This window comes from Thamnophis elegans, chromosome 1, assembly GCF_009769535.1.
Source record: "Thamnophis elegans isolate rThaEle1 chromosome 1, rThaEle1.pri, whole genome shotgun sequence".
NCBI lineage: Eukaryota > Metazoa > Chordata > Lepidosauria > Squamata > Colubridae > Thamnophis > Thamnophis elegans.
The window spans coordinates 70,476,810-70,504,464 of NC_045541.1; the positions used below are offsets into that span (position 1 = coordinate 70,476,810).

The 27,655-nt window shown below is 37.4% G+C and overlaps 1 protein-coding gene across 1 annotated transcript; it reads right to left on the minus strand.

Annotated features, from left to right (window-relative positions):
• Window positions 1–299: 299 nt before the first annotated feature.
• On the minus strand, window positions 300–27,594 carry DDB1 (damage specific DNA binding protein 1). The gene is made up of 27 exons (XM_032219869.1): window positions 27,383–27,594; window positions 27,073–27,221; window positions 25,821–25,937; window positions 22,429–22,650; window positions 19,826–19,940; window positions 18,871–18,968; window positions 18,079–18,237; window positions 16,660–16,743; window positions 16,260–16,376; window positions 15,546–15,648; window positions 14,941–15,016; window positions 14,741–14,849; window positions 14,268–14,446; window positions 14,021–14,184; window positions 13,828–13,935; window positions 12,603–12,810; window positions 11,136–11,231; window positions 10,221–10,332; window positions 9,212–9,335; window positions 8,780–8,944; window positions 6,670–6,764; window positions 6,356–6,526; window positions 5,594–5,703; window positions 5,324–5,493; window positions 5,050–5,152; window positions 2,918–3,041; window positions 300–2,724 (listed from the first exon to the last, which is right to left on the minus strand). Exons 1-27 carry the CDS (start codon window positions 27,441–27,443, stop codon window positions 2,641–2,643), a joined length of 3,423 nt encoding a protein of 1,140 aa, XP_032075760.1. The 5' UTR covers window positions 27,444–27,594; the 3' UTR covers window positions 300–2,640.
• Between the last annotated feature and the right edge of the window lie 61 nt (window positions 27,595–27,655).

The following is a 27,655-nucleotide window of genomic DNA, read 5'->3' on the forward strand; positions in this document are numbered from 1 at the left end:
ATGTATAGACGCCTTCTTTTAATAGCAGTTTTGGCATGCATGTCCCCCCCACCCCGCCCTCCATTCGGGATACTTTCCAACTGTGATTTCACAATAAGAATCAGGGATATCCACAAGGGGTGGGACAAATAATGAAAGTAGCATTCTGCCATTGTGAGACCAACACCACATTTTTGTATGTATACCATATAAAAGAGTTTTTGTAATTTTAACAAAAGCCACCAATATTATGCTCGCTCAGTTATCTGAATATTCATGCATACCAGGTTTCCTATAGCAGGGACAGCAAATGTAATGAAAACAATTAAATGCTTGTAGTTTATTTAAGGCCATGTCTAAATGACTGCTGAATGCAGTTAGTCTTAATATAGCTGAAACCTCACATTTCTGTCCACATTCCTCCCGAGAATAGAGACAGGCTTTTAGTATTCTACTTTACCAAGAAAGTTAGCCATTAATATCACAGGCTGAAGATATGATTTCAGAACCTCAATGTTGTATAAAACATTTTCAAATATTTTTCCAAGTACTTTTTTCCCCAAGTGTTTATCTTTTGGCAAAATATACCATTTTACAGAAAGCTAGTTCCATTTGTCATAAGCCTTTACACCTTATCTAAGCAGGTGTGAAATGCAACATAAGCAATATATCTAAACAGATCATGCCATCAACAATATTTGGGGCATGATTTTAAAAAAATATGGGAGAGCACAATCACCTAGTACATGAGAAAAATTTGTACAGGACATTGCTTCACACTGTACATGCTGCAGGTACCAGAAGTTGTTGACCTTTCCAACATATTACAGATAGTCCTTGACTTACAACAAATAATTGGGACCAGAATTTCCACTGACGGCAGTCATTAAGCATATCACACAGTCATGAGTCAAATCACTTGATGGGCAAGCAAGTCCAGCTTACCCAATGGGCCTTTCTTGCTAGAAAACTGCAAAAAAAGTTCATTAAATCGCAATCATGTGACTGCAGGATGCTGCAAGTATACTTGTAAATAGGAACCAGTTGCTAAGTTCCTGGATTGCAGTCACATGACTGTGGAGGTGGCATGATGGTCATAATGTGAGTACAGATCATGTCAATTTTTCTGAGGCCGTCGTAACTTTGAACCGTCATTAATTGAATGTTATAAGTCAAGAACCACCTAACAAATATTCTGTCCTCTGCTGAGCATATCAAAGAACTACGGGTTGTTTTTCCATTTTTACAATTCCTTAAGCTTTTCTCAAATGCTTTCAAGATCCTGAAGGACAAAATAAACCCCATCCCCAACTGCACATCAAACAAGCACCCATGTTTTGCGGATGGAACTGAAAGTCCACCATACATCAGGTTTTCTTGTCCTTCCAACTGAGAAAGAGGATGGAGTGATTTCATGACAATGGGTAAAAAATGTTGAAGTCAAATCCAGTAGAGGCATGCTGCACTGTGCATTTAACTTTTTATCAATGAATTGTGAAGCATTTTCACTCTAATTTTGGCATTTAGTGATGCAATGATGTGAACTTGTGGGGTGAATTTGAAGAAGAGCCTTTTCCCCAGCCCATAAACTCTTATCACAGAATTGTCATGACAAGCTTTTACCAAAAAAAAGGGAGAAAAATTAAGTAAAATGTCCGATGCAAAAAAAAATATTTTCTCTCACACGCTAGAAGGGAATGAAAATTCTTAATATGTGACAGCAGAACAATGAGAAGTGAGAACCCTGTGCTTATCAGTCCAACAACAAAATCCCGCCACCCTCTTCTTAAAAGTCTGCCTCCTACTGGCAGGAATGAGAGAGAGAAAAGAGGTAACGAGGTATATTGTCATCCCCTTAAAAAACGTCTACAAGCTTATTGACCAGAAAACACGAAAACAAAATGAGAGTAGTTAGTTTCTTATAGATAGATTAATGGGAGTGTTGAAATATAAAACATGAGAGAACAAAGTTTCTTTCCTCCTCAGTAAAGGAGTTCAGAAAAGCATGAAAAGATTTTGACAACAGCCAAACCTTTCCTCTTGGACTACTTTTATTTGGTAAAATTTTCAAAACCAATAACAGAAAAAATTGCAATCTAGTCGCTTCTCCCTGAATAAGCAGCAAAGCTGTTGGAATAGAGAGGCTGCTACCCACAATTGGGTTCCTCGAGATTAAGCAGCCCTAATCCTGAAAGCACCTTATAAGAGTTAAATGTCACTTCCATCTTTCCAACAGCCGCTGCAGCCATCTAGCCACCTTCTCATCCAAACAAAGAGGGGTATGGGGAAAGACCTCCACTTAAAAACACCAGGAACAAAATAAAATCAGAGGTTCTAAGACAACAGCAAATGAAGTGTGGAAAGAGTCTAGGCAGAGGGACATCTTTGCCAGCTGCTGTTACTCAGAGGGAAAAACCTGCTGGGACCACTATTAGGTGGCAGATGAATGGTGAATCCAAGCAGAATACAATGTCGTCAACTGCCAACACTGCATTTGCAAGTCTTTAGCAACATGGCTTCAGTTCAGAGATTTCCCACTTCAGGCACATTGCTACTGCTCTAGCATTACAGTGAAACTGGCGAGGGAACCAGTTGGGAAAGACTCCATATGCTATCCTGAAGGAAGGTGCAGGAAGTTATCTTCTCATTCAGCTAATTCAGCTAATGGATACGAGTGAGCTCCTCCACAATCTTGATCAAGTCATCTACCGTAGCTTCCCTCTTCATTCCACTGCCATCGTCAATCTGAAACAAGGAGGCAAGAGGCAGAAGTGAAGTAAAGTCATGTGGCAGACAGAAGGGCAAGCGTATATATCTCTTCTTAATCCTGATATTGCAAAACCCAAGTTCATAACTTTACTTCAAATAAGCATATACAGAATCGAAGTCATGGCCAACAACAAGGATTGTCTCAACATGGGTAATTTTCTCAACTTACTTGTAAGTTAGCCACCACCTCCTGCATCTTAGGTCGGCTGATATCCAAAAAGCTTTCAATTAAATCACCATCAATAAATCCAGTGGCTGGTTCTGTCTTGCGTTCTGTATGAAATGATCTCCAGGTAAAATTAAGAATCAAGGAAATAAAACTCTCAGCAAAATATGGCTTCACTTTTCCCATAAAAACAAAAGTATGTGGCGTGAACGGTCCCCTAACTTATCACCCAGAACGGAACCAATAGTGCAGTGTAAGTCTTTAATCTTCCTCTTCCTCACATCCTATACAAGCAGACCAGTTCAAACTACAATCTTGAGAATCTTCAGCCTACGTGTTCAAAATCAAATATTACAGCAACCTACTCATATGTGTAGTGCATAGCGCCACATAATAGTAATCCTCATCTAGAGATGACAGATTGTATTCTCATGCGACAGAAGAGCACTTTTTCAAAAGGTCAGGTTGTTCTTCAGGAGAACAAAATAATTTCAATATTAACTATAATTTAGGCAAACATTGAAAACATTTTAGTAATTCTTAATATTTGCTATTTAATGATAGTACTATTCCAAATCTCACAGTTACTGGTTATATTTTTTAAAAATATATTATATTTAATGTATTATATATGACTTATTATATTTGATGTATGGAATATTACACAGAAGATAATGTTGCAAGAACATGGTATGACATGCATAACATGCACATCTTAAACTACAAATAAATTCTGAATTTATTATCCATGTAGTAATGGCCAACTGGCCATCAACAAATGAAAGGTGTTTTATTGACACACATGACTATAAATACTTCAAAAACTGAAAAGAAAATACATTCTCTTGAAACAGTAATTTTCTTCAATATTGAGTTTTTAAAATAATACTTCATAGAGGAGAAAGAGAACTTGATTTAATGAAATTATGAAGTATATACCTGGAGAATTATAGATAATTATCAACAGAATTTGGCCCAGTCTCTATGTAACCCATAAACTGTATGGAGGTTCAATGATAAAAATATTTTACATTATAAGTCTCAAACTTTTATTCTGTAAGCCTGAAAGCAAAACATGACAATTCTGCCAATTTAAAACAATACCTGCTTATTGTTGATTTAACAATAATTAATAAAATGAAAAGTTATTAAATGCAGCATAGTTCTTCAATTTTGGTCACCACCTTGAATATTTTAATCATGCCATGAATAACTTCCTCTCTCATGCTGTTTTAGTTTTCCTTGGCATGTTTCACTCATATGTTTTTTATGTAGATTGATTGCAGATGCCAATGAGTGTAGATTTTCTAGTTAATTATTCGGTATCATGGTAACCACTTGTTTATGTTGTTTAGAATTCACCTTTAAATTTTACCTTAAATTACCCACAATTCATAGAAGACTAGCTTGTTGTTACTATAGCAGGGGTATCAAACTGGCGCTGGAGGCCAGATGCATCTTATTCAAGCCATGTCCACCCCAGCTCTGCGAAGGGGAAAAACTTTGTGAAACATCACGTGATGACAAAGTGAATTTGACACCCGTGTACTATGGTGGCTGGCAAGTAGCTATTGATCTGGTTTACACAAAATATTAAGCCATAATGTAAAATAGACTGGCTATTTTACCCATCTACTATAGTTTGTTTATAATGGTTTATAATTTTAATTTATTGTCAACCCAGTCAATTATATCTAATAAACCATAATTAATCAGACTAAATTCTAGCAAAATATGTTATCTATAGCGTATATAAATTCCTAAAAAAAAGCTGAACTATTTTGACTGGCACTGCTAAAGCACCAATATGCTCATTTTAATCTGGTGTTGCATTACCACTTCTCCAAGGCCCATAAATATTCCAGTCAAGAGAGTTCTCAACCTGCAAAAGCAATTTTTGTAAGGGAGTCAAGAAGGACATAAATTATAACCGTGACTAGAAATACAGTATCCTATCCCTAGTTTTTCCTAAAGATGTAAGAGGAATGAATACATTCATACTACTGATCTATACCCATTTGTTTCTATGCTGCAAACTATAAGCTGGTAGGCAGGAACCATTCGTGGTTCTTGTATAATGACTAATGTCACAAGTGTTCTGTATGTTAAAGAGAAACACAAGAAAGAAAGGATATAAAGAGTGTTCTATCTTCCCAACACTTTTAATGACTTTGTTGAGCCTGTTTTGCACATCTAACAGGAGATTATACCAGCTTTCTGACAGAGAAGTCACCAGTCCTGTGAATAAAGACAGAGCATTATTTTTAAAAAGAAACTAAGTTATCTATTTACTCTAAGATCACTTTGGAAACAAAGGATAGATATTATTTTAGTGCCAGATAAGCCCTCCCCGAGTACCAGACTATATGGGGAGATGGCAAAATTTTCTGGCTTAATATCTAACCTTACCAATCATTCCATTGACTGTGCCAAACAACACTGAGCCCTGTGTTGGTGTAGATGTTTCACCCAGATTTTGCATGACTAGGGACCCATGACAGAAGACATTGACAAATTCACCCAGATGGAAGAGCCCAAACTCCTGTAAATGCTGGCGCTCCTCATCAGTTGTCGCAGCACTGCAATACAAAACGTTTACTAGGAAAAGGATAGGGTGAACCCTTTGTCCCAACCTATTATTTGCTCACTTTGGCCTACCTTTTTAGAAGGTCATCTCACCTGTCCTTCTGGCACACAAACAAGTTAAACGCATTCTCTGCCCCTAAGAAATTGTCATCATCCAAGATCTCCACAGCACTCATCCAGTTGGGATTAAAATCACGAGCAATCTGTAACGATATACAAGTCAATCTACCAACTAAGTCAATCTATTTTCCACAAGGATAAGACTTTTCCGTGGCACGACAAAACCACGCTCATCAAAATAGCGGTGATAAAACCGCGTTGCTAAAGCCGCGACGTCATCACCACGACGTCATCACCGCCGTGACAACAGCGCGGCGGCAGAAGGGCGCTTTAAAACAGCGCGGCGGCAGAAAGCCGATTTAAATTAAGGTAAGGATTAGGATTAGGTTTAGGGGTTTGCTTTAGGGTTAGGTTTAGGTTTAGGTTTAGGGTTAGGTTTAGGTTAGGGTTAGGTTTAGGGTTAGGGTTAGGGTTAGGTTTAGGATTAGGTTTAGGGTTAGGTTTAGGGTGCTGAGCGCTTCGGACGGCGCGGATTTGCCCTCCGCACTTATGTCGGCGCAGATAAGGGCTTCGCGGTTTTGTGGTGGAACCATACTTTTCTGGCCTGAAGTAGAATTCTACCAGTTTTAAATGCAGAGTGAAATGGAGAGGCCAACTTAAGATAACCTAGGCACTGATTTTTTTAAAAAAACACAAACACAATTAGATTCTTCTGCCACCGAATATTTTTCTACTCTCTTAAATTCTGTATTGCAATTTCCATTATACAAACTAAGGTAAAAACTGAATTAATACCTCTTCAAAATTTCCTTCCATGGGCTTATAGGCAAGCAGAAGTACAGAGCGCATAAGATCTCCAACTAAAATGAAGTCACCCTTTGTCTTCACATAGAGTGCCATGATGTTGTTGTAATGGTTGCATTCGGTGCGAAGCTCCTTCTCTGCTGTCCATTCATACAATCGCACCTGTTAGGACAAGACAGATTTGTAAGGGTAAGGCTAAAACAGATCTGGAACAATACTGCAGAGTCCAAAACATTTCTCTTCCACAGTTCACTAAGCAAATCCAGTTTTAGGAAATATCGATGTGAGAGCTTTGGAAACCTTACCGTGCTGTTTATGCTAGCTAAGAGTTTTCCATTGAATTCCACCATGGAATAGACAGCCCCTTTTACTTCTTTCTCAGCCAGACTCTGCAGTTTACCTAGAATACACATTAATAGATTAATTAAGACTTGAAAAATACACAGCTTCCTTACATTTCATAGTGTAGCTACAAATAACAACAAAAAATTAACAGCCTCAAAAATATCTCAATATTATGCCATGAAATGAAGCTTTCCCCTTGCTTTCTGCAGCATAAAGTTAATCTGTTATAAAATGTATGACATTACAAAATATTTTTAAAATTCTATCATGAAAACTTCCAGAAGTTAATTTAAGCATTTTGTTCACGATGGATCCAGAGTAATGTAAATGGTAGCCGCAAGTGAACACCAATTATCTTCTGAAATATTGCAATACCCAACCTTAAACGTGAGCATGACATAGAAAAATTGGTGTATGTCAGGGAGGTCTTTAATTATCTTTCTTTTAACAGTTACAATCTCTTTATGCTGGCCTCAGCCAGGAACTCTTCATAAAGATGGTGACTCACCTACAGAACTCTAAACATTCAGGAAATTTTAAATGTTGAAGTGAACAGAAAACCCCTTGGCTCTCTTTCTGATTATGTATCATCAAGCTGGTATCAACTCTTAGGAGCCACATAGATATAATGACTAAAATGAGTTAATTCTGCCCCTCAAAATCAGGGTAAACTATCCGTCTATTTGCAAGTATGTGGTGCTATGTAATAATCTTCTTCTGTAACAATAACATAACATACAATAAAGCCAGGTATACAATTAATCTGTAACAACTATAATAGTTTAAACTTCTACCAACTTTTCTGAAGGCTCTTTTGTCATTCTGCAACATTACTCAATATCACCCCAAATATTATTCATCATTTTCAATAGTCATAAATCTGTCTAGGTAATTCCACCTGAACTATCCATTTTTTTAAATGAAGTGAAATGAAGTGAAATGAAGTGAAAATAAAGACTTCTTAGCTCAACTAGCATGCAACTAATCACTATGAAAGAATCAATGGGAGAGCTCAAAAAGCTTAGGCTGCTCTTGAGAATAGGAATCAGAATATATCTCCTTATTTGACCATTTAACCATACTTTGAGATTATCATTTGAGATCTTGTGCTCCCTTTTAGCAATACAACATAGGTAGCTATTGCTAACAGTGCTATTTTGATGAATATTCTGTGCTTTTCCAAGTTTCACAGTCATTGCAATAATTTTTCCAATTCCTACTTATGGCTGCAAAACCTGGACTCTAAAAAAGGTAGATATTACAAGGATGGATACCTTTGAATTATGGTACTGGAGACAACTATTACACATTCTATGGCCTGCAAAAATCACAAAGTCCTATACTGAATCTCACCAAAAATATCACTTGAAGCCAAGATTGCCAAACAAAGACTATCATACTTTGGTCGTCTCATGCAAGCTGGCTTAATTGAAAAATCAAACATGTTGGGAATGATCCGTGGAAAAAAGAGAAGGGGCCACTCTAGTACTCCTTGGCTGGGCACTATAAAGGATGATACCAAAATAATCATGGTGGATCTGAAGGAGGCGGTGCCTGACAGAGGGGCATGGAGAGTGCTGATCCATAAGTATAGCCAAGAGTTGGACATGAATGAATGGCTAACAACAATGACTGGGTTTGTTAATGTCAAATGAACACTTTCCCCCTATTTTCCAAGGCTTTAAAACTTTTATTGCCCCTCCCCCTTTTTTGCAGACCCTGATATGTGGTGCTGTTACAGTGATTTAATTGCATCTCCCACTAGGTCTTTTTTATAATACATAATAATATTACCATTATTACTGCAAGTCATCCAGGTAACTTCAGCATCTTATAAATAACTTAAATACCAAAGTCTTAAAAAACCAGATGTTCAGGTTATTTTTCCCATATACAGAAAACAAGATGGCTCTTCAAGAACTGAAAAGAATATACTAAACTTTTGGGGTAAAAGAACCTAGGAACAAACACACTTTTTCTATGACAAAATAATAATTAATAAAAGGAAACAAGTCCATGCAACTCAGCTGTTTCTAAGGAGAAAGATATCCAAAAGGCTTTAGTCTTTACCATCAGAATAATGGAACACCACAATGCGGCCTTGCTTGGGTTCGGCTTCATCAGGATACACCATGGCTGTTCCCACAATGAAATAGGTGTTGGGATCTTTGCCCAATTTGCAGGAGACCAGGCTTAGTGCATATTCGTTCTGCAGGAACTGGTGAGCATGGAGTACTGAAGACAAACAGTAAAAAAAAAAAAAGTTAAAGAGCTCAACAAAATATCGACTTCAGCATAGAGTTTGGAACAATGTGGATAAAGCATGCAACTGCAAAAACCTACAGAAATTCAATAAAATGATCCTCAAGATGATCCATGGCCCCTTGGAACCTCAAGGGATCCAAGCCAGCAAGTATCCTAGATGGCTCTCTTCTCCTAATCCCATGATTCCCCAAAACAGTTCTCTCATAAACAGTGAAATATAGCCTATGAGGCAGATACCTTCAAATGTATGCTGATCTATGATGAGCAGATTGTGTACCTCTACTTCCTCACCAAATGATGTTTCATGTGGAGCTGTGCTGCTAGAGAACAACTTGCTAGAACTCACACTGTTGGAAAGAGCCTAAAATATGGAGAGAAAAATAAGCATTTTAAGCTAGAGACACAGAGATAACAGAAATAAGTCCAAAGAACATTCACTAGAATGAAATAACTAAAAAAATAAATTTGTGGCAAAATCTGTTTGGAGGAAGGTTTGCATCAGAAATGCCAAATTTATGAAGAATAAAATCATATTTGGATTGAGAAAGGTCATGGAAGATAATTTATTTTAAAGTACCAGTATAAAACTACCACATTTCTTGCTTATTGAAGGGACTGAAAATCAGTCCATTTGGAAGAAATACCAATACATTCTAAGACCTCCTCGTAAAAGATAGGCAGAAAGCAAAATAAATATGGAAAGCTATGCTAGAAGGATTTAAATCACTGAAGAAAGCCCAACATGCAACTGAGCCACAATATATTTTTTTATCCCAAAATAAGTACCTAGCAGTGGTGGGTTCCAGCTCCCGGTGCAACTGGTACATTGTGCATGGGGCTGGGCATCCTCGTTGGGCACGCCCGCTGCGCATACCACTGCCCTGCAACATCCAGGTGCTTGGCGGAGGTCGCACAGGCACCGCACACTGTGTCCACATGCGCAATTGGCCCAGTGGCTTTAAGAACAGGTAAGGAACGAGGGAGGGCGGGTGGGCCAAACGAACCACTGTACCGATAAAGTGGCCGCTGCTCCCAGCTACTACAGATATGGTCGCACCGGGCCATACCGCCCGGAACCCAGCACTGGTACCTAGCCATCTTTAAATTTAGATTATCAGATGAGAAATGGAGATGATTTCCAAATGATTTACAAACATAATCAGAATGTTAAGCAGAACATTAAGCATTTTATTGAAATCTGTGCATTTTCAAGGCATTTCTAAACACAATTATTGATGGTTCTCACCTGGGTACTTGCACTGGGCCTCAATGCAGTGGTGCCTCCACTAGCATCCTGAACTTCAATACGACTGGAGAGCACGCCAAAACATTGAGAGACTTCCTGATAACAGATCTTTCTGCATGACAGAAAGAGACACATGGTAGCTACACACACTCATACGTATAAGATCCATATGCTCTAAGAAACATTGATCATAGAAGCAATATTTAATTTATTCAATTTACCATATTTTTTGGAGTATAAGATGCACCAAAGTTTTGAAGAGGCAAATTAAAAAAAAAAAGTTTTAGCACTCTGTAAACCTCCCCAAAATAGCCCGTTTTTCATAAAAATTGACCCATTTTTGTTTTTTAAAAAAGGATATGAATAGCCTTTAGGAGGCTTGTAGAGTGTTCCGGGAGGGGGCACAAACGAGCAAAAAAGACCTGATTTTGTGAAAACAGGTCCATTTTGTGACCAAAAAAGGGCATGGATAGCCTTTAGGAGGCTTAGAGAGTGCCGCTGATGGGGGGGGCAAAATTAAGCAAAAAACGGGCCAGTTTTTGCTCATTTATGCCCTCCCCAGCCCCCAGGAGCTCTCTGAAAGCCTCCTAAAAGCTATGTATGGCCATTTTGGTGAAGGGGCAGGGTGTCAGGAGGCAAAAAATGCTGTATTCAGTGTATAAGATGCACCCAGATTTTCAGCCTCTTTTTTGAGGGAAAAAAGTGCATCTTATACTCTGAAAAATACGGTAGGTGCCAACTCACTCATAAACATCCATGTTAAGAAGTTCAAAATGTTCCAAAAAGCATGTTTCCTTGAAAAGATCTATGAACCTCACAATTAAGGAAGGAAGGAAGGAAGGAAGGTAGGTAGGTAGGTTAGTTACATTATTTAAAAACTGATGAATGCTCAACAACAAGTTTAGCGCAGCTCACCTGGGTGATTCATAAAGGGGAACAGTGCGGATATGCAGTTTCTGAATTTCATCTATGGTGCCGATTGTCAAAGTACTGTTGTTGGCCAGAGCTAAGCTACAAAATAAAAGTATTTCATTTTCAAGAAAAAAATCACTCCACTATATTTTTCGATTTTTACCTACTACGTTTTAGAAATAATCCAATATTAGGACTTGCACAGTAGTTAGCAAGACTTGACAGAAGTGAAAATGTAAAAAGAAAAAACCTGCAGTAAATATATGTCAAAATCAGTATTGTTTCATGAACTATCAAGTATTACATAGGAGCATCTGGCCATTAAGAGATACAAGGGAGAAAATATACATGGAAAACAGCTCATATATTGGTAGAAAAGACAAAGACAAGAGTTAAAGTTTGTATGTTTATGGTGGGTACAGTATATTTCTGATTTTATTTCCAACAGCTTCCTTCTGCAGTACAAAAAAAGTAGCTTTTACCTTCTTTCAAATTTTTAACCTTCAATAAATCTTCTCTTTCTTATAGATGGACTAAGTTTGCTAGTGTTGATCACAACCAATCTCTATCTTCATAACTATGTTTCCACATACAATCCTAAATGCAAGTTACCGTTTCACCAATTTTATCAAGGAACCTCCAGCGTATTTCTGGAGTTATTATTTTAGACCAGGGGTAGTCAACCTTTTTATACCTACTGCCCAATTTTGTACCTCTGTTAGTAGTAAAATTTTCTAACTGCCCACCAATTCCACAGTAATGGTGATTTTATGAAAACCTAATGAAAATGTTTTTAAATAATGCTATGAATTTTTTTTAAAAAGTCAATTTTTTTTTTAAAGGAAAGTGTTTCAGTATCGGACAAAAACCCTACCACCCATCTTAAAAGCTGGAACACCCACTAGTGGGCAGTAGAGACCAGGTTGACTACCATTGTTTTAGACCAATCAAACCTATTCTAAAACAGGGGCCCTGAGACACTGAAAAATAATTTACTGGAAATCCCACTTTTCTTGCCTTGTGACTTGGCAACTGGCATAATGGAGGATAAAACTCATAAGGTATTATTACATAAAATTCAACACAGAAATAAATTATATCAAATATAGATGAAATAGAAGAGTCCTTTCTTACAGGAAGATATAAAGCAGGCTGAATATTTATTATACAATGGGTGTATAACAATTACTTTTCTCCAAACTCACATTAGCCAGGATGCACCATCAAAAGGGAGAAGAGGAAGGATACAATGTAAGCAATTATTTTGTAACTTTGGAACTGCCTAACATTTTGTCCCTATTCTCTTAATCCCAATATTTCAAAAGTAAATTGCTTATTTTTGTGTTCTTTATATAGGGCAAGTTAGCTACTTAATTAAAAGAGTTGACTAGACTGGCTAAGCAGGAAGAGAGCATGCTATGCTTTGTGGAACCACTGGTCACTTGAAAGGAAGGAACCAAACACACTTACCTGTCAGGGTACCCATCTGAGTTAAGAGGGCACATATAATTCACCTCCTTAAGATTGACATTGGAAAAGACCAGTTTGTGGTTGCTGCTGTAAATGACGGTAGGGCGGTCAGAGCAAGCAAATACATTGGTGGTAGAAAGTGAGCGAAATGTCCTTAAAACAGTGGGCTGGGTTCCCAAAGTTACTTTTTTACGGTCACTCAGCAAACCTGCCAGAGGAAGGATATTATTAGAGCCTACCCACTAAGAGAGACTAGAAGATGGGAGGGGAGCAGGGCAAATTAGCTGCTGTGATTACTTTTCATTATTGAAAATGTTTGTATTTTAGAGAAGCATATTTCCGGTAGCACTTTAAATGTATTAAAACTATTCCTGAAAGCCAGAGGACATCCCAAAATACAGCTATATGTCTATACAAGTTCCTTCATAAACCAATGATAATTTCTGGATACTGGGTGGGATTGTTTTAGAACAGAAAAATGATTCAGGAAGGTAAAATTCATATACCCTCGGCTGGTCTTAACACTTAAATCCTGAAAAATCTAATTACGGATCTCCTGATGTCTAACTTGAGCTATTTATGGTAAATAAAGACAAAATGACAGCAGGTATGTGTTTAGCACCTATTTGCAAATGTGATGGTTAAAAAAAACTCATTTTCTAAACAATGTACACACTTAGACAAATTTTGGGTAGCTTACATACCAGAGCTGGCAAAGTTACATAAGAAAACTATCTGAAAGAGATGGCAGCAATCAGTGATCTTCGCAGGGTCTCTCATCTCCCTCCCTCCCTCTCCCTTGCTTCCGCTTTAAGGAATGAATTGCGGTTGCTAAATGGTAAGAGGATATAGGCCAGTTCTATTAGTCTAATTTCCCATAATCATTATTTCATCAGTAAGTCATAATCAGACGAGTTAACCAACCAGATTAAGTTGATACAATGTTTGAACCAGGAAATGACAGTTACTGTATGGCACTTCCTTACAGCCTCAATATATTGATGAAGTGAAAAAACAATAAATCTGATGTGGAATGATTTAATTCTGTTCAGATTTACACCAAAGAGACGTCTAGAGTTCACATCTTCTATTCCGACTGCTTGTATTATTGGGCCAAGCTCTATTTGCTGAATTTTGAGTTCTGCTAAAACCTGACAGGCATGCAATTTGTTCATTGTTTGAAGTCAAAAAAGAAAATCTGCAGGGCAGACAACTGCATTTTTACCTGTTTCAATGTTCAGTCCAAAATAAAACAGGGCCCCATCTCCTAGGGCACAAAGCAGATAATGGCTACTCTCAAAGGTGGTCATCAGAATGGAACGTGGGATAATCTCTGTAAAGGGGGATACAAGTTGTAATATCACTCCGTGCAATTAGCTTGCCCTTCCCAACACCAAGCACACAAATGAAATTTCTACCTCCTCCTAACATCTCCTTGTGTAATAGTTCAAATGAGGGCAGCTTAAGAATACGGGCTGAAATGTCTGTCCAAAGGCCAATAGCGCAGAGAGGGGACATGCCATTGGTGTCTCCCAAGGGGGTGATGTCCAGACAGGCAATCTCGTGCTCCATCTCTGTAAAGCTAGCAAGATATTAAACTGTTAACATTATAGCAATATTCAACTCTGACATAAAATAACCCCAAAATAGTTAGTTCAGACTGACCTTATTTGTTTGAGCTCCTGGGGATGGATTTCCAGATAGTACAACACTCTCCCCACAGCTACCACTACTTGACTGTTATTGCAGGAAGCAACACTGATGTTCTTCCCATTTGGCTCTTTCCATTCACTCACCAGAGCCTTTGGCTCTTGAGTGACAAGCCGGACTGAGGCTGATGTTATCTAAAGGAACAAATAACATCCATTAATATTTCTTCCTGACCGAAAGGTAACATATTCTTTAGGCATTAGAATATGTGACCACGACACATACAAGGTTTTCTACAAAAATCATGAAAAAAATTATTAGCTCTTAAGAAAAATTATGTTGCCTATGGACAAAATAGCATTCTGTTTTAAACGTAACACCCTCACATATTCCATGTTCTAAATGTGGCTCTTCACCCCAAAAGTTTAGTCACTCAAAACTTACATTTTATTACTAAAAAAATTTATCACTAAAAAAATGTAGATTACCTGGATTAACTGCAGATGAGCCACATTACCACAGAAGAATGTCTGCTGATCATCCACAAATCCTGTCAGTTCTGTTTCCTCTACTTCCTCCCCATTCAACATCAAAACTCTGCAGAATGTAGGAAAGCCTAATCAAACTCCCCAGAAGACCTAATAACCAAGAGCCATATTCAACACTTTCATGGGTGTTATTCCTCTACCTGGTTTGTCCCACAAAAGACAGCACTAAGGTGTTATCAGTTTCACGGTGAGAGTCCGACCTCAAAGGCCATAATCCTGCAATTCAGAGACAAAGTGCAGTCTTATTAAATTCCTTTGGAAAATTCAAGGGATTTCATAACTTAACAAACAAAAATGTCAGCCGAACACTTTCTGAATTATCAATGTTTCCGCAATGCTAATTCAAAGACATTGGACTTGTACAACATATTTAACTAACTGGGAATATTGTTTCTAAGAAAAATATATTGTACTTTCAAAAATTAAGATTCTGAGAATAGGTTATATAACAAAAAGGTAAATAACAGCAAGAATACATAACAAGAAGAAAAAGAGACGACATAATAATATACCCCGGTGGGGGTGGGGGGAAGGAATAGCATGCACCCACATACAAAATACCCAAATCCTTTTTCTGAAAGGATTCCAACATTTCCTAAATAGTATATTCAGTTTTCTAAGATTTTATGAAGATTAACACACATTAAAAAAAAGCTCATCCAAAAAATCTGAGAACTGACAACCTTGGTAATAGTATGGACTAACATTTGTTCGTCATCTGTTTCTAATGGAGACATGCACACACCTTTAATCCCTGGGAGATCAATGCTGGCATGTTCATGAATCCCAATTCCATTCCGGATGATTCTCAGAGAACCTTCCTTAAAGGCACCAGAGCATGTAACCAGCTGTAAAAAGCAGGTATAGTTAGCATATACCAATTACATTATTAAAATTTAAGGAAGATGCAATATAATTATAGAGAATAGTAATTCATATCCACCCTTTAAGAAGTTTTCCTCAATCTTTTAGTAAATTACCTAATCAAAAATCTCAATTAAGACAAAATCCTGCAGTCGGTTCCATTCCTATAGTGAAACAAGAACTTTCCTGAAATGACTCTGTATTATTATTTCAGAATTTAATGCATATGCCAGAAAAAGTAGCCTTTCTAGCTCTCTGAACTAGCCTTTGCACTGTATTACTTCAAGAGTCAACAGAATAATAATTTTCCAAGCTATTATCAGATTTACTAGAATCTGTGTCATATACTAAAAATACATCAAGCTTGAAATGGGCAGACCTGAGCTCACAACAGCAAGAAGCTAATTTATCACCTTCCTCCTAACACACAAGTTTGATGAGAGACAATAGGTTGGGTTTTTCAACAGCAGAGATTAATATACATCACACAGATCAACTGGGGAAATATATTATTGCAAAGCAGTATTTCAAAGGGGATATAAAGCACCTATATTAGCAAGATTCCTGGTGCAGGGAAAGAAGAATCAACTTTTACCTGGCCTTGACCCTGTCTCTCAAGATCTACCACGCACATGTCCACAATTGGCCCGAGGTTGGTGAAAGTTTCCATGGCCACAACATAGGAGCCTTGTTCATTACTATCCACATTGAGCTAGGAACAAAAATAATATTATGTTTCTTGTGAAAATAAGAAACTGTTTGCTTAAATTTTTCTTTATTTGATCTATTTGAGCAAAAATGTACTAAAAATTACAGTTTTTGTCTTACTTTGCCTCAAAATAAAATAAACAAATACCAAGAGAATAAAATTGCTAAGAATGACATAAATAAAACTAGCGGGCCCACAACAATGCTATTTAAATATATAAAAATCAAAAGATTAGCAAACTACTATTTCTTGATACCTTAATTATTAATTAAAAGCTACACTTTACCTTCACAAGTTGGGAATCCCCTAGACGAGAGCCAACAAACACAACACCATTGTCCAAATATGTCAGGCATTCTGCTATGGATGTCTAGGAACAAATAAGGCAAAATGAGTGATATTAGGCATTTTAAAGACATAATAATAGGGATGCACAGCTATTTAAACCCAAAGCAGGAAGGATAGTTTGGCATGGAGATGCTCATGTATATGTACCTAATACATTAGAAGACATATTAAAAAGTATCCAATGAACATACATTGCCACAACAAAATATAATTAAATATCTCTTAGTCATAAGTAGGGATTTATCCCTTACAAGTATGAAAACCTGTAAGTGATTTTAGATGACATTCTCTCTTGGCCTTATTTGGTACATCAAATCGCCGTCAATTTAAGCACTTTTCTTTAAATTCCTTTGAAGGAAGGCCAGTATTTAAGTTATAGTCTGGGCTTTAATCCAGATGTGAGAGATCATTCTCTTGATGCTATCACCACCAGAGAGCCATATGTGAGAATAAAAGAGATGGCTCTGCTCCAGTTCTGAACCGGTCAAGGATGAAGTCAACGATTGTTTTGTTTCATGTTTCCACTGGGAGGAAAAGTATCCAATGTGGCTTTTGGTGAATCATTTTTTATTCAATGAGTATTCTATTTTTAGTGTCGTCTAAGAGACAATCAGCCAGTGGAAAGACAGGGTATACAGATAGTCCTTGATTTACTACCACAATTGAGCCCAAAATTTATGTTGTTAAATGAGAATTTATCAAGTGAATTTCCCCCCATTTTATGCCTTTTCTTGCCACAGTTGTTAAGTGAATCACTGCAGTTAATAAGTAAATAGCCTGGTTGTTAAATGAATCTGACTTTCCCAGTGACTTTGCTTGCCAGAAGGTTGTAAAATGTGATCACATGACCCTGGGGCACTGCAACCATCATAAATGTTAGTCAGTTGCCAAGTGTATAAATTTTGAACATATGATCATGGGGAATACTACACAGATTGTAACTAAGAAAAATGGTCATAAGTCAATTTTCTTAATGCTGTTGTAACTTGGAACCGTCACTAAATTAACTGTTTAAGGCAAGGACTTCTTGTATATTCAATTGATGTTATAAATGAAATACATTTTGTAATAACTTAAATCTGATAAAAAATATTCAATGACATATATAACCCTCCAATTATGAATCATGAAATATAAACCTTTATTACAAAATTTTAAAATTCTGCTGAACATCAGTTTTTTGCTTATTTTAATGCAGCATAATTCTAAACCCTATATTCAAAAATTACAAAAAAGTAGTATTTGGGAAGAACTCTGTTTCTTCTGGTATCTGCAGGATTTTTTCCCACTCTTCTAGTTCTTCCAGCTGACATTACACCCCAGATGCTCCAGAAATGGAGGCGAAAACAAAACCTACCTCACCAAGCAGTTCCACACGCAAGTCCTTGAGACTGACTCCACCATCCATCTGCTCCTCCTTCTCCAAAAGCAGCATGAATAGCCGACCCTCCATATCTCCCAATAGATAACGGGACCCATTTGGATCTACCCGGTTGTGACATACGATTGTACTTTGCTGTTTCAGGGGGGGAAAGGTCAGAAGTCTTTGAAAAGGCAGGATGGCCGTAACATTGATCCAAACAATTTTATTATTCCTCTAGTAAGAGTAAGCTGCAATAGTGTAAAAAAAAAAACCCTACAGGATATAAGGAACAGTTTCCTAGTTTTCTTCTTCATGAACATATATACTTGTGTTTAGCCAAATTCACAGAACAGCCATTTAATGGCACATGAAACACATTCTCCAGATTCCAAATTTGTCTACCCTTATTCTAAAAAACTACAGACAATGCAGCAAGCAGTTAATCTAGACCAGATGCCCACAGAAATTCCCATTTATTTATAATTTTCATTTCGATTTCTAAGTCCTTCCACTTGCCAACAACTCTGGACAGCTCACAGAATGTTAAAACACAGAAAAAAATGCAACACTTACCTAAGTAAATTTAGTTTATGATCTAGCAAAATGTTTAAACTAGAGGCAAACAAACTGATGCTGCATAAAATCATATTTGTTTGGGACTTATGGGATGTAGCATAAAATATTAAGAGTGTACCTGCTTTCTTACATCATACTAAACAAACTGTAAATATGAAGCACAGAATTCCAGCTTTAAGCAAATACCTTTCCAAGTATTTTGCTGCTTACCTTAATGATGGGTGGGGCTATAGCCAGGTATTTATCACCATTGTGATAAGTAATGGATTCTTGTCCAATAATGATGGCCCCTCCAAATGGTTCAGGCACTACAAAGAAATTGTTGGGAATATTTATCTCGGGTGCATAGAGAATAATCAACACAGGAAAGAAATACAAACCAGGCAACCCAAGTGTATTAAATTAAATTTCAATAGCTATTGTTTATATTAATAAAGTTTCTAGTTCACCAGAAAAAAGCCACTTTTCAATATAATAAAATACTTTAAAAGCATGAAAATATTCTACTGATTATTAGGAGTAATTCAGATAGTCAATATCTTAACCGTATTTTATTTTATACTTTAGAAAACAGTTTTCCGTTTCTTTACTCCTAAAAGCAAGCGCATTTTAATTTTAGTTTCTTAAACAGCAATTTAACTTTGTCTTGGATAGGGGTTACAAAAAAATGAACACTAAGAAATTAAAGCAGGTCTTTTTCTCACAAAGCTACCAGGTAAACTTAAATATAGATCTGTCTTTAAAATACATCCCATTTTTTTTTCTTTGATACTATATCCTCAATCTTCCTCAATCACCTTGAATATTAATTCCTGAGCTTTTCCTGCCAGCATAGTTTAGTCTAAAAATGCAGCTGTGCAAATCTAAAGATTTCAAGACAACCTTAGCCTGGCAACTAGTTATAACTGGACAGCACTACCTTCACTATAGGCACTGCTCAAATTACATAACTATTCTGGGCCTGAGAGCCTGGGGCAATAAAGTTTTTATACAAATTGGAATTGGATCAACTGCCCCACCCCTGGGTTTTTTTTCTAGATGCAAGTTTAATACAGTGTCTTAAAAACAGTCTACGGAGCTTTTTAAAAAAATGCTGGGTTTTATATCTAAATAACTATAGTTACCTTATTAGCTGGCGGAAGTGTATTTTTAGGCCCAAACTTACCTGCAATCACCATTGAGGCTTCAGCCTCTACATTTTCCTGCTTCCACGGTCCCTTGTTAAACTCCTTCTCACGCAAAGACACTTCATATGTTTTGACATGACGGCCCTGTGGATCCTAGAGGGATGGAAAGTATAACCACTAAACACAAATCCATCATTGTTTAGTTAAATTCATTTAACATATGAGAAGATCATTTTCATATGAATGTTCAAGAATCAAACATTCCCTGAAACATTTCTATTTTTATAACGTTTATGCATTGAAAAAATATATAGATGCGATGCACTTTCATTAAAGCAACTTCAAAACCTAAGGAATGCCTTTCCCACAAAATAAGGCATTTCCCCAATTCTGAATATTAGTCGTGATCTAATGCAGCTAATGGAGTGATTATATAAGTTATATGATTATCCCATACATTATTTCAAATAGTAACTATTTTGCTTTATTTCACTAAAGCCTTCGGATTTCTTTCTTAACTTCTTCCATTCATGAAAACCTTTTGAAACAAAGTGGGTTTTAAAAATCCAATTTTCCTGATGCTGAAATCTCAAAGCAGCACATATTTTGGATTGATTTAGTAAGGCAAGCCTTGTGGCAAATTAATTCTATGAAGTTTCTTACTAATGTAGAAAAAATTTCACTCAGTGTCTCTCCCAAGAGAGAATGGACAAATCACTAATATGAAACTCTCTTGCAATTATAACCAAATTAAGATATTTGGTGAGCCCTGAAAAATAGAACACAAGTATAGTTGATCCAGATCTCCACCGATAATTTCATTTTTTGCTAGTTATCCAGAAAAAAGACTTATACCCAGTACAGTTTAGAGAACTAATAGTAGAATTAAATTTGTGGGATCCTCGGTGTTCACTTACTTACTTGCTAAGCTAGTTGATAATAAAATACCTGCCGAAAACATCCAAGCTCAGAGAGCACCAAGGACGCCATAAGTTCAGCCTTGAGCTACAAAATGAAATGTCTTCGCTATTTGCCACAATACCACACTTTTACAAAGGTGCACAAAAAGTAAATAAATATCTAACAATTATTATGTGGAGGCTCAGAACACCTTATGCTTCTGCGGCCAGGACATTGTATTTCTGTCAAAGCATGAAATGTTGGGAAACTGACAATGCTGATGATAAGAACAAACATTGTTCTGTCCCTTGTCTATCAGCTCATCTTTCTCTGATAGTTGCAGAAGTAATTCATCCTTAATGCATTTAGCAATGAAACCCAACATCCCAGACTTGGAAGTCTAGTGGTCAGCTGGAGCTTGTATGATTGTAGTTTGAACTAATTATAGACTGGAATTTTATCTGATCTGCCTTTGTAAGGCTTTTCAATATTGTTTTAATGTGTTTTTGCGCATTCCCTCCCTCTCTCTCTCTCTCACACACACACACACACATCCCTAAATTGCTATAGATATCACAGCAACCATAACAATTTAAAAAACAATATAATAAATAAATAAACATAATAAAAACAAATAAATGCTATTTTTGTTCTACATGGGGGGGACCTCGTCTCCTGTAATTTGAGAATGGAAATGCAGTTAGTTGTTAGAAGCACTCCTTATAGGTAACTTGCTTGGTTCTTATTTATTTACGTATTGGATTTATGTGTTGCCCATCTCTCATCTGAAGGCAATTATGCTGAAAGGGAATTTTTCTCCCTTTTTGTCAAGTGCAAAATTATGTATTAATAGATAATTCAGAATACCAAACATAAAACTAATGAAAGCAACAAATTTCAAGGGTGATTAGCAATACTGCTTTTCAAGGGCAGTGGTTAAAGAATTAAAAAATAATAATGCTGGGTCACATGGCCTTTAATATTTCGGTCCCAAAAGTGATTTCCAGACAGGAATGAACAACTGAATTTTAAACTAGGATGGCTACAAAAATCAAATCATGGCTTCTGGTGGGTGATTAAGCCAGTTTTCTATCTGATCATCACAGACAAACAAAAATGTTAACAAATCAAGAAAAGTTCTTAACAGCTTTGCACATTAAAGGAGTATTATTTTAATCATTTTAACCTTAGAAACTTGTTTGTAGATTGAAACTATTACAACTGAATCAAATCAGTAACCCTTATAGTAATACAAAGTCAAAAATGTCAATAAATCAAAATAATGTTTGTGGAAAAGAAAACAATCCTTCAAAATATTATTATTCTTTTTACCTAAATGGTAATATAACCTAAGATTGACAACATCTGTCTATAGAAAGCATATTTGGTCTGCAAGCATCATCTTGAGACTGATTTTAAATGGCAAACCACATGACTGAAACTCCTGGTTTAGATTTTGGATTTTTCTGCTTCTTTCCAATCCCATTTTGTTTGTTTGTTTTTTTATAACACCTAACTCAATAAGTCCCAAAATATTCAAATACATTGGTACCAATTTGGGTTGTTCTAACAAGAAAGAAAAAATAAATACTACCTTACTAAAGATTCTGGAATTTCTTTTCCCCCATGAACCAACTTACTGATTCTTTATAATTAACAGATATGTTAAATAATGTTCAGACCCTGTCCCCACTAGCTCAGCAATTTTTTTACAACACACATTCAGATTTAATGTAGTTACCTGATAAACAAAACATATGGTCGGGGCCTGGCAGCCATAGAGGAATTTCACATCAATAACTTGTAGCTCCTCTAGTCGAATGTTAAAGGCCTTTAATTCTTTATTTTCTCGCTCCAAAGGAATCACTTTGAACAAGCCATCATAAAGCCTTAGTCCAATCATTCTGCACTCTGGATCAATTATGCCAATTATACCTGTTTCCGATGGACGACCAATACGATCCTACAGGACCAGACAAAAATCAAATATTCTTAGTACAATCTCTTTTGTCACAACAATAATAACATGCAAGGTTAAATCTTCTAAAATCCATTAACTTGTCTTTTGTGCATTAGCCAATAGTTGACTCATTCATGATGAATACTCTAATTTATGCTACTGTATATACTCGAGTATAAGCCTAGTTTTTCAGCCCACTTTTTGGGCTGAAAAAAGCCGCCTCGGCTTATACTCGAGTCAGTGAAAAATTTGCCCGAAATGGAGAAAAAGGGGCGGGGCCATGCCGCTGGGTGACACTCGTGAATGGCCCAGTGCCCCTGTGAGTTTCCCCTCCCTCTGTGTCAGTTTGCCGCGCAGCACGCATCGCACCATCCCCCCTCCTCACGTTCTAATGTAATGCAGGGCTGTCTTACGATTCCCCTTCCTCCCCCTCCTGCCGCTCTGCAACGATGTCCCACCTCCTCCTTGTTATGGCAAGCAGCCATATAGCGATGTCCCACCTCCTCTGGTACAGTGATCCAATGATAGGAATCACTGTGCCGTGTGTCATAGGAGGCGGGACATCGCTCCCGCGGCTGCACGGGACATCATCATCACAGCGGGACATCAGCATCATGAGGTGAGTGAAGTATTTCATTGAATACACCGCTAGTTTACTGTTTTTCTTTGAAATAAATATTCAAAAACATTATTGGTATCTATTTTTATTTTTGAAATTTACCGGTAGCTGCTGCATTTCCCACCCTAGGCTTATACTCGAGTCAATAACTTTTCCAGTTTTTTGTGGTAAAATTAGGTGCCTCGGCTTATATTCGGGTCGGCCTATACTCGAGTATATACGGTATGTTGTTCATGTACGCCTAGACTTTCAAACAGCAGCCATTTCTCATTTTTTGTGTGTCCATCCATATTTTATAATTACTATGAATCCTTCACTGCCATTTCAAAACCACAGTAAATAACTCATGGATCTCAGTTGACAAATCTATATATTTCAAAATTAAATTTATGCATTTATGTATTTTAATCCACAACTTTCAATTACATATTATATTTGATATGTAGTTCCTACATATGTATTTGTAGATCTACTTGGAAAACATGTTAGTTTGATTTTCATACTTTAGCAGAAGTAATTTTAGAGCTTGACAGCTAACGGAAAAAATCCAATTTTACAGAAATAAAGAGTGTGGAATTTTCTCCTTTAAAAACTGAACAGGACGCATGCTATTTAACAACCCAAGATCAAGATCTTAAAGTAATAAACAAGCAGGACTTATATTACATATGTACATATTGTATTAACATTACATATATACATATTACATTATATTATTCTCTCGACACGAGCTCTGGTTTGCAACTGTTACAATGGTGCTGAAAAGCTACCATAGGACCTCACAACTGTCATAATCTTCTCTAGGGTTACATCATGGGTGTCAAACTCGATTGCATCACGTAATGTATTGCAATGTTTTTTGCCTTTGCAGAGCGGGGATGAGCGTGGCCCACATGGAACACATCTGGCCGCCAGTTTGATAGGCCTGGATTACGTGATCAAAACCCAAATGCTTCACAATTGGCGGGTGCTTACAACAATTACAATATCCTGCAGTGAGTTGATCGCCATTTGCACACTTCATAATGGCTTCCAATAACAGAATCAAGGAAGAAGTCAGCAGTAAAATTACAAGTCACAGACATGTCTTGCTTAATAACCACCAGAGGTAATGTCATAAGCTCATCATAGACACGTGATGCCTCACAACACACTTAACAAACTTAGCAGTTGCCAGTCCCAATTGTGCTAATCAAGCAAGAATTACCTGTACTATAAGCTTGTATACATACACTGTTGCTTTTCGTTGGGTGAAATTATGTCTGAAGAACACATATTCTGGCAAGTCTGCAGGTTTTACCCTTTGAAAAATATTCTAAACTAGCTAAAATACAATTTAGGAGTAAAGGCAATGGTTATTTTTTACATGTCAATAGTATTTAAATACTATTTAAATGTAGGTTTTTAAAAAAAACAATAATTAGAATAAATATTCCTAGCCTTTATATAAATCACAAGAGGTTCCTAATACAATTTATAAATATTTAATCCCTCTCTGCCAGCTATGATAAGCACATATTTTCTCCAGTCTTGGAGAAAAGGAGGGCTATTACCCTCATAGTCAGTGAATGGCTTCCAGGAACTTCAGAAGGCTAATATAAAATAAGTAATCTCACTTAAATTTGGAAATGGAAGGTGAATGGTGGGATAGGAGTATCTGAAACATAACTAAACTATTAATTTAATCCCCTCCTAAATGACCATATCTTTAAGAACTACAAACAGACAAGGGCAGTGCAATTATAAAAAATAATCCATTCCCCCAGTCACATTTGGATGGAGAGAAGAGACAACTGAAGAGTCTGACTAAGTTCCAATAAGTACAATATAGAATTGGGAGAAAAGAAACGAAGACAGATTTGTTCAGTTACTAAAAATAGCTTACATTTTTAAATTTTGACCCTGATTTTTCCAAGAAAAGGCCTTTAAATAATAAGTGAATACTTAAAATAAAAGCCCTATTATGTCAGATAGAGATCAGATAAATGAAGCTACCCATTTTTCACAGTGGTCAATGACATGCCTTTGGGGAGTGTAAAAGCAGGAAACCAAGACAACTAACCTCTCAAATGATTTTTGCTGCATATAAAAATGTCTTGTTTATAAATTGCCTTTATGAAGAATAGCAATGTTTTATGTAGAACAAGATTCTAAGAACTGAGAGATTGTAAATATTTTTTCTTGAAACATATTCAATGAGAGTTTGCAGGAGATCACAAGAATATAAAATAGCTATCTGAACAAACAAGGCTACTTAACAATGACAAATGCATTTGTAATTGCACATCTCTAGAAGGAAACAAAGACTTAGTGGAAAAGTAGGAAGAATTTAACAGTGTCTATCCAATAATTTGATAAGAAAAAGACAAGCATAGTCTCAATTCTCAAATTGTTCTATTCATTAATTTCAACACATAAAATTATATTATTTACATTACTTAACTTGGAATATATATTATCCAAAAGTTCAAACTCGGTTTACAAACCATACAGAAAACTGATGTGTGGTCCTGAATCATAATATATCTACAACACTTAATGCATTTTCCTTTACCTGCACATTACCATGGGCTCTGGTGATGATGTCAATGTTCTCTCCACTTTGTTTATACTCAAGAATGCAAGCATTGTATTTTGCTGTCAAAATAAAGAGCAAATCCTTGCTTTCCCCCTGAGGAGAAAAAAAGTTTTAGCCAGAAAAGAAAAAACACTCCACATTCTGCAACATATTAGCAACAAGATATTATTCCATTTGTAAAATGTGTATCTCAAATGAAAAATGTTTGAAATACAGATGCTTTTGCTTATCACAACTTCCTATGGTATTAATGCTGCATTAAGCATTTTCTTCTGTACCTGCACATAAATAAGCTCTTCCAAAAAACATTTAATCAGAAAGCATATTAATTAGTTTCATGTGAAACACAATATGAATTCATCAAAGAACATGAGAAGCACCAGAGCTGTTGATGTTCAAGGGAGACTTGAAACAAACAAATGCACACATTTTACCTCAAATGTTATTCAAATGGCCAGGCCAGACAGCATACCTGTTTTTCAAATAGATTTACAAACATTGGTTGAGAAGATTACTGTTGAGAACAGCTTAACACATGTATGTTTTTTCTTTCAAATATTACCCTTAAAAAGACCAAGTTCTCAGTTTTATTGATACTCCAGAACAGTGGTGAATAATTAAACAACGGGTTCTCTTGAAGTGGTGCGAACTGGCTTAATCTCACCACTGCTGAGTCAGCAGCAGCAAAGCACAACATACTGGAGTAATATGGCAAATTTCCGAGTCCCATCATGACCATATCAGAAATGAATCACCCAGAAGAAAACACTTGGTCCACATGACAGGTCCACACAATTAACTCACAACAGACTGGCTGCGCACAAGAATCACAACGTGCTAAATTCCAGCAGGCCACCAGTCCTAAAAATATAAAGCCTTTGCATACCTGAACTTTTCAAAGGCGTCTTCCCAGTATAAACAGAACACCGGGCTGAAATTTTAACAAAACCATACCCTTCCACCTGGCTAACAAACCACAAGGCCACGTTTTCCACCCAGTTCGCATTTACCATTGATTCCCCCCAACGACGGGGTTTTTAACCAGCATGAGCGTCGAAAAAACCAACGAAACTTTTCCGCTCGAACCAGAAGCCCAACCCGAAACGCTGCAGGAATCCCTTCCCGGGCAAAGAGAGCCGTAAAGGATCCGAGGCGTATTATTACCTTGCCCAAGCAAAAGGGAGCCCAGCGGCCGCGCTCCCCTTCGGGAGGAGGGGGCGATGCTCACCTTGGGGCGGAAGAGCTCCATGACGGCGATCTTGCCGTACATGCCCACCTCCTTGACGGGCCGCAGCCCTTCTGCGGTGACCACATAGATCTCAAGGCGGGTGTTCTTGGCGATCAACAAGTTGAGGTCCTCCGCGGAGGTGAAGTGACCTGGGGCGAAGAGAAAAGGCCTCGGGGGTGAGGGCGCTCCGACTGGCAGAGCCCGAAGCCGGAGGGACGCAGCAGAGCCTCGCGACCTCCTCCCTTCATTCTTCCCCGCCGCGCCCGCTCACTGATCCCGGGAAAAGGCCCCTCTCCTCCCAAACCATTACCGGTGACGCAGCTGTTGACGGCTGTGGGCTTCTGTGCGGTGACCACGTAGTTGCACGACATGGCGAGACCGGGAGCGAGGCGGAAGGCGAGGACCGTCGGTGCCGAGCGCAGCCTTGAAGGCCCACTACCGCCCTCAATGGCACCAGTGAGAAACCGCCAGCACCCAGAGCGCCGGCGTCCCGCTTCGCGCGGTGCACGACGGGGGAGAAAGAGCAAGCCGAGAGGATTGCGGATCTTTTGTACCGGTGCGAGAGCGCCCTCTTCCGGCCCGA

Excerpts from the sequence above, each read along its gene's own strand:
- DDB1 (XM_032219869.1), bottom strand. The coding sequence starts at position 27,443 with ATGTCGTGCAACTACGTGGTCACCGCACAGAAGCCCACAGCCGTCAAC. Across the intron at positions 27,222-27,382 it reads CGTCAACAGCTGCGTCACCG|GTCACTTCACCTCCGCGGAG; the intron begins GTAATGGTTTGG and ends TCTTCGCCCCAG. Across the intron at positions 9,336-10,220 it reads GGCCCAGTGCAAGTACCCAG|GCTCTTTCCAACAGTGTGAG; the intron begins GTGAGAACCATC and ends TCCATATTTTAG.